Genomic DNA, 8,171 nt, shown 5'->3' with positions numbered 1-8,171 from the left:
AAAAAAAAAAAAAAAAAAAAAATATATATATATATATATAGTCATCCAGTATTTTCTATGTATGTACAAACCAAATGTCATAGGCACTTTTATGGCTTCCTTTTTAGGGATGAAGAAATTGAGATTTATTTATTTGTTTATTTGTTTGTTTGTTTGGAGTTGGAGTTTCACTCCATTGTCCAGGTCAGAGTGTAGTGGCATGTTCACTACCACCCCACGTCATCCTGCTGGGCTCAGACAATCCTTCCTGCTCAACCTTCCACGCCCAGCTAATTTTTTAAAAATTTATTGCAGAGATGAGGTCTCGCCAAGTTGTTCTCGAACCCGTGGGCTCAGGCAATCCCCTCACCTCGGCCTCCCAAAGTGCTGTGATTACAGGCTTGAGCCACCGCACCCAGCCAAAACTGAGATTTAGACAGGTAAGTGATTTGCCCAGTATCATACAGCTCAAAATGGCAAAGCCAAAACTCATACTAGGTCTGTTTGATGCAAAATTTATTTATTCTATTCTATTCTATTCTATTTATTATAGATGTGTTCTTCCTATGTTGCCCAAGTTGGACTTGAATTCCAGGGTTCAAGGGATCTTCCCATCTCAGCTTCCTAAGTAGCTGAGACTACTGGTGTTTTCCACCATGCTGGCTATTTGGTGCAATTTGTTTTCAACATTATACTTTGGTTTTCTACTTTGAACCAAGCACAATGAGCACAGAGTTAAACACAACAAGCACACTGCCTACATGGAGCATAGAGTTGTAGCTGAAGCCTTTGCTCTTAACCACTTAGGTGGGGAACAGACTCAGGCCCCATGAAACCCCAGGGAATCCCCACTCCAGAGTCAGACGAGTGCCCCAGGAGAGGAAAAGCATGCCAGGTGGAATGCATTTCCTTCAGAGTCAGAGACTGACAAACAGCAGGCGCCATCTGGTGTGTGGCTCTTGGTTGGATTCTAGGATTAGTTGAGTTCTAGCCTGGATTTTGGAAGCAAGGAAATGTCACCAGAACAGGGATATTAGGACTAAACCTTGCAAATTGAACAATAGTGGGAGAGCGTGTTTTAAAAAGGCAGATTCCAGGAGCTTCAGGGCCAAGACAGAGGAGCCTGTCCTTTTCTCAGGTCCCAACTGTCACTGATGTGGCACAGACCACACAAAGGCTGTTGTATCAAGGCCTGTGTCACTGTTGCGTTGAGGCCTGTGTCACTCCTGCATTTACTCCCTGTATTGCAGCTGTTTGTGTTTTACATATTTTCTCAATTTTTCTTTGTTCTTTTAATAAGAATGACAATAAAAATAAAGTTAATTTGCTTAAAAAAAAACCAGTTTGAGGTGATAACCAGTTTGAGTCATTCTCTAGGCTAACCAGTTTGAATCATTCATTCCATTGCTTCAGCGTTTAAATCAGTTATTTCCCACTATATCACTTTTGTAAGTTTAATAAGTTTCAAGACAAATCATAAACGCAATTTTCATGTAGCTTTACCTGACTGTATAGTGTTTGATTCTGCTTGGCTTGTAAAATATCTGGTGTGTCAGGCATCACATGAACCTTGGTCTTATCTTTATTCCAATCAACGGTGTATAAATGCTAGGAAGTAGGGAAAAAGACATGAAATTTGAATAACCGTTTAGGACAAACAAGAAAGAAAAGCATATATATATAATTTGAATGCACTCAATTTGAAGTAGCAAATAGTAACTAAAGTAGCATATAATTCAGAAAAGACACCAGAAACAAACTCATTTTTAAAATAATCTTTTAAGTATTTTCTATCTTCTAGAACAGATTGAAAGTACTTAAGATGTAATAATTAAAATATAAATTTATAATTTCTAACTCAATTAGAAGGGCAAGAAAAGAAGAAAAAAAAAAGCAAGCAAAGAGAAGAAAATCGCATAGAAGAATGATCTGGAGCTGTTTGCCCCTGCCTCAGAGTGATAGACCCGAGTTAAAGTTCCCAAACAAGAACAAGAGCCTGCTAGCCTTGCCTCCCTTGGGAGTTATGTGAAGCTCTACCTTGTTCATGGTATGTGCATTCTGCTTAGCAAGCACCATGTCCATGGAATCAGTCAGCTTCTTAAACTGGAAATTGCTAGGATGCTGGCGGTATTTCTGATCACTGGCATATTCAGTTGCTTTCTTGGCCTTCTCCACTTCTAGGGAACCAGCTGGACTCCAGCCAATCCCTTTGTACCATTCATTGTAGTCTTGCTTATACTCATTCTATAAAGAGAAAAAGCAAATTCTACGTTGTATTACCAACTTAGACACCAAAATGTGGCTTGTAAGAATGTAATCTCCCATCCCATGCTGGGATCCCCACCATCACCCAGATTGGAGAATGCCTTACATCACTCTGTATGCGATTCATATTCCTGCTCAGCTCGATGTTCATTGCATCTGGAAGGAGGATGTACTTGTGAATCAGGTGCCTGTAGTTAGTGTTGGTGATGTTGGCTTGGGCATCTTTGGCGGCAGTGACACTGAGCATATCGGCAGGGGTGTGATAGCTGGTCTTTGTATTCTCATAGTTTTTCTTGTATTCTCGATCAGATTGCATCTTAGCCACTTGCATGGAATGGACTAATTTAGGATCATCCTCGAGACTGCGGAAGCCAACCATTTTCCCCCTCTCCTTTTCATAATTGTACTTGTATTTGTACTGTGAAGAAAATATGAATATGTACACAGATCAATTTCCTACACTAAAAACTATTCTAGTTTCAACATTCTCTATTTTATAAAAAATATATATATATTTGCATAGAGCTCCATAGTTCACAAAACACATCTTCCATATTTATCTATGTGACTTGATACTCACAACTATTCTTTTTGAGGTAGATAGCAAAGTTCTTATTACTGCCCCCATTTTACAGATGAGTAAACTGAGACCCAGAGAGCTGAATGTCTTGCTGAGGTCACTAAGGATTAGAATCCAGATCTTGGCCGGGCTTGGTGGCTCAGCCTGTAATCCCAGCACTTTGGGAGGCCGAGGTGAGTGGATTGCCTGAGCCCGTGGGTTCGAGACCTGCCTGGGCAACTTGGCAAGACCTCATCTCTACAATAAATCAAAAATTAGCCGGGTGTGGTAGTGCGCGCCTGTAGTTTCAGCTACTTGGAAGTCTGAGGCGGAAGGATCGCCGGAGCCCAGCAGGTCGAGGCTGCGGTGGCCGGGAGCGGCCATTACACTCCAGTATGGGTGACAGAGCGAGACTCCAACTCAAAAAAAAAATCCAGATCTTGTGATGATATGTCACAGTGACTACACACATGTTTTGTTGTTAGTGCTAAAGAGGCTGTTAGTAGGTCATAAGAACACAGAAAATGGGGAACAAAAGCAGTGTAGTCCTGCCCTGAGAAAGCATCAAGCCATTCTTATACTGATGAGAATAGGTTCAATTATGTGTTACACAGTATAATTTTAGAGTAGTTTTATATTTGCAGAGCTCTTTTTCTTTTAAGATTCTCTAAACTGCTAAAATGGGGAAGAAATTTTACTGCTTATTATCCCAACTTTTTTCTCTAGAGGGAAAATCTTGGCATATGGAAAGTCTCTTATTCTGCCTATCTCCTTGTGGAACTGAGTGTGTAAATTAGGGGGTAGAAGCTGGGAAAACAAATACTCCATTGTAATGGAGGGAGAAGAATTTGGAGTTCTCAGGATAATAAAGGGTAGTTGAATGGACGGTATACATAGGGAAGATGAAGAACAGAGATTGAAGAGGAGAAAGTAAGACCAGGAGTGACCAAAGAAAGAGTGCTCTGAAATATGTTCATTCCTTTCAGTACCTGTAAGTCATTAAATGTTCTCTGTGAGTGAATTTCTTGAAGAACCAGTCAAATTAAAGAACTGACTTTCATATAGGTGATGTGTTATGACAGTAGTGTGCTGGTACACCAGCTTCCTGGGGGGAAGAGGAAAGCCCTAATTTGTAGTGTTTGCCAATTCCTATGGTTTAAATATTCCCATCATGGCTGATGTCAAGCTACCAATAGTTTAGTAACTGGTTTGCAAAATCCCTAGCTATTTAATAATCAGTAGTTATGAGCCCAAATGATCAGCACCCCAGCATACCACTATATGAGACATCCCATTAGGAAGTCAGATTGGAAGAAACAGGAAACAAGAGCAACATAAACCTTTCACCAAGAAAACTTGGTGATGGGCTTTGAATTTCTACAAGCCATGACCTTGGTGATGGAGTTCAAAGATCTCATGAGTCAAAGCGCTGACATCTTTGAGAGTCATAATGTAGTTAGCATTTTGTTTATTTTCGGAAATACCAGAGAAAACACAAAAGCAGGCTAGGAAGCATTCTCAGAAAAGAGTGAGTCACTTTCTTTTTCATATTTTAGGCACTCAGTGTTTCCAGAACTCAGCTCTTATTATTTGGGTTGATTAGAAGCCCCCAACCTGGTGACTGTTTTCCTTCAAACTTACGTCACTGGCAATATCTCTTGAAGCCTTGGCTGCTTTGATAGGAATTGCATCAGTTCTGAGATCGTAGCCTTTCTTTTTAGACTCTTCTAGAGACAGTTTGTAGAGTTTCTGTAAAGAGAGGAAAATGGAATAGTATTCTTCTAAATATGAAATCTTGAACTTATTTTATAAGAATAAACTAGTATTGTGGCATTGTTTTTTTTTTATTTGTGATGAGAATGCTTCTTTGGTGATTCAATGGCTGAATTGTCTCACAAATAACATAATTTGTTTGAAAAAACATCTTTTTCAAGAAACCACCAGAAAAAGTAAAAAGTTACTGGCCTCTATTAGGCTGTAAGTACACTTTTAAAATGTGAAATGCCAAGAGAATCTTATTGTTGCATTTTATCAAATAAAAGTTAAAGGAAGAGTACAAAGCAGCTATATTATTGCATCAAAAGAAAACTTCACTGTTTTACAATCAACACTTTTATTTATACAATGATGTGGAATCTCCTATCTAAAAAGAAAAATAAAAAGATCAGCAATTCCAAATCCCCAGGGAAGTCAAACAAAGAAAAGGAAAAAAAAACTGAGTAGGATTAGAGGATTTCCTATCAACTATGGTTAGGATGAGAAAGGAAATGAAATAAAACATCAGTTCATTTTCTAACAAGTGTTGCACATTCCTTGTTATGGGATTTGCCCCAAATTCTCTAAAATGTACATCTTCCCAGTCCATTTAACTCCTTCTTCACAACCATCTCAAAAGCGTGGTGGAGAAGCTCTCTGAGAATGAGATCCTAGGCCTCTCACTTCCTTTTTCTCTTCTCCTGGACCCCAAGCCTATATCTTCCTGACAAGTGTTTTATTTTGATAAAGAGTGCTTGCCCCTAGAACAAAATCTAATCACCACTCAAATTCCTCACCGCTTCACCCAATCTCATTCAAAGGCCTTCTCCAGCTCATTGCAAAGCAAGATAGAAAGAGTCTCATTTGTGGATTTCCAATATTATTTTTAAAACATTTATTCTCATAATTGAGAAAGATGTTAATTAGTCAATTTGTTTGTACTGGTTCAAATAGGTTGGAAAGAAAGATGACAACAGAGGGAATTATACTTACATCACTCATATTAATTGCATTTGCCTTTGCCAAAATAATCTCGGGGATATCAGGCATGATGTGAACTTTGGTCTTGTCAGCTTCCCATGCTTGTTTGTAGAGGTGCTGGGGAAAAAAGTATAAATTAGTGTTCACAATCTTAAGATGAACTCACTTAGTACATACATAAATATCATTGTACATATGTATCAATGTTTTGTGTATTTTTACTAACTAAATTAAGAAAAAAATTTAATGGAGAAGTTGCTTTTTCAAACAATCTAGTGAAGAGGATGTAAGATGGAAAGTAAAAGTGCCCTTTCCCCTCTCTTACAGTCTGAAAATAACATCTTCTGCCTACAATTTTCTTTTCTTTTTTTGAGTTGGAGTTTCACTCTGTCGCCCAGCCTGGAGTGCAGTGGCCGCTCCCGGCCACCGCAGCCTTGACCTGCCGGACTCCAGCAATCCTTCCGCCTCAGCCTTCCGAGTAGCCGGAATTACAGGCACACGCTACCACGCCTGGCTAATTTTTTTGATTTATTGTAGAGATGAGGTCTCGCCTGCCCAGGTGGGTCTCGACCCGCGGGCTCAGGCAATCCACTCACCTCAGCCTCCCAAAGGGATTACAGGTTGAGCCACCGAGCCCAGTTCTGCCTACAATTTTCTACGCATATTTACACACACACATAGTCCTTTTAAAAATATAAATGAGGTCACGTAATACATAAGATTCTACAACTTGCTTTTTGACTTAATAATATAGGCTAGATATCTTTGACCCTTCTTAAATAACTTGCTTCATTCATTTAAAGAGCTGCATAATATTCTATTAGGAATAATCCATGATCCAATTGATTTAGCCAATTCTGTGTGGATAGATGCTTAATTTGTGGTCTCTAGTATGTTTCTACTATAGGCAGTTCTGTCATGATCTTTATGGTGAGCATGGAGACGCAGCACCCAGACACCCATTCAAGAAAGGACTTGATGCACCAGCTTCTGGCAGACAGCCTCTGGTTGTCAGCAGCCTCACTCAAGAACATGCCTTTCCTAGGTGGCACATCCAGTAACCAACTGAACTGGCCATACAAAGGTCTGGCCAGTTCAGCCTAATGCAGGATGCTTCTGGCAGTGTCACCGAGAGCCTTACATGGGACTGGCCGAGGCTTTGTTGGGCCTGCATTACAGTTCAACTTCTCTTCCTGTTCAGTTCTTCCTTCCAAGACATTTATCCCCCAAAAATACCCTATATGTCAAATTTCTTCTCAGCATCTCCTTTCAGAAACCCTAGACTGCAAAAAGTATTATTGGGTATATGTGTGTATATATATATCTTTGCACATACACACATGGATTTCTATAGCATAATGAACATCTGAATCTTTAATTTTAACAAATACTAACAAATTGCTCATTAAAAGTTTACATGAACATAAACTCTCTTACTGATACTGTGAATAATATAACACAACTTTAATCTTTGCAAACTATAGGTGAAAATGCTATATCTCTGTTTTTGCCAGACCTAATTAAAGCAAGAATAACCTTCTTCTAGACTAGGAGTCGGCAAACTCTTTCGTAAAGGGCCAGTAGTAAATATTTTAGGCTTTGGAGTTATAAAGTCTCTGTCATTAACTACTCAACTCTGGCAAAAGCAGCCATAGACAACACGCAAGTGAATAGCTATGGCTGTGTTACAATAAAACTTTATTTACAAAAACAATAGTTTTCTGACCTTTGTTTTAGACAAGTACTGCCCAATAGAACTTTCTGCAATGATGAAAATGTTCTGTACAATCCAATGTGGTAGCCCTTAGTAGTACTCAATAAGGTCATTGAGTACTTGAAATGTGGCTAATGTGAATGAGAAACTTCATTAATATTATTTACTTGAATATAAATATAAATGGACACATGTAGCTAGTGGTTATAGTATTGGACTGTGCAATTCTAGTTGAAAGAGCAGTGGCTAGCCTTCAAAATTCCTGTTCTAATCTAGACCCAGGCATTGACATACTGTGGGTCCTTAGGGAAGGTGCTTTGCCTCACTGGGCTGCACTTTTCTCAACTATACAGTGAACGAATTCAATCTGATGATTACCAAGATATCTCTCAGTGCCAACATTTGCTGGTTCTATGATTTTCCTCTTGACATCATTATCCTGAAATGTTAATCACTAACAATGAAAAAGAAATGCAAATATCTAATTTAATATTTTTAAGAATAAATATATTCTCATGCTAGTTTAGATTCTAAATCTTCAAAGGGGCACTGAGATATGTGCCTTGTCTTTTAGGCAGGTCCCTTTCAAGGAAGTTGATCTTGTCAACAAATCAGTCCATTTTCTGAAGACTCCAAGGGGTTTATTCCATGGCTTAGCTTAAAGCTGCTTTGTTTCTAGCACAATTAGGATCATTATTTTCTACAACTGTTTAAAGTTAAGGTACAAGTAAATTTTTTCCCTCTTTGCTAATAAAAGGCATTTCTAATTGTGATCCACATGTTATTACTAGTGCTGCTGCAATTATTTCATTATTTTAACTTAAAAACAGATGCCCGTGGTTGATTGTGGTTGTTGGTGTTGATATCTTATGGCAAATAATTACAAAAACACAGTAAGGCTTTTCTTTTTTTTTTTTT

At 38.6% G+C, this 8,171-nt stretch overlaps 1 protein-coding gene across 1 annotated transcript in view; it reads right to left on the bottom strand.

Annotated features, from left to right (window-relative positions):
- NEB (nebulin) overlaps window positions 1-8,171 on the bottom strand; it is a 223,551-nt gene that overhangs the window by 141,469 nt on the left and 73,911 nt on the right. Inside the window, exons 47-51 of the mRNA XM_008071077.1 lie at window positions 5,552-5,656; window positions 4,445-4,552; window positions 2,351-2,662; window positions 2,017-2,223; window positions 1,483-1,587 (exon numbers count right to left, since the gene is read on the bottom strand). Of these exons, the coding sequence (XP_008069268.1) occupies window positions 1,483-1,587; window positions 2,017-2,223; window positions 2,351-2,662; window positions 4,445-4,552; window positions 5,552-5,656 (837 nt within the window). The remainder of the gene's footprint in view (window positions 1-1,482; window positions 1,588-2,016; window positions 2,224-2,350; window positions 2,663-4,444; window positions 4,553-5,551; window positions 5,657-8,171) is intronic.

This window comes from Carlito syrichta, unplaced genomic scaffold (assembly GCF_000164805.1).
Source record: "Carlito syrichta isolate Samal-C Ts95f unplaced genomic scaffold, Tarsius_syrichta-2.0.1 Scaffold314111, whole genome shotgun sequence".
Taxonomy (NCBI): domain Eukaryota; kingdom Metazoa; phylum Chordata; class Mammalia; order Primates; family Tarsiidae; genus Carlito; species Carlito syrichta.
The sequence above is the reverse complement of the archived record's forward strand: the minus strand, read 5'-3'. Positions and strand labels throughout refer to the sequence as shown.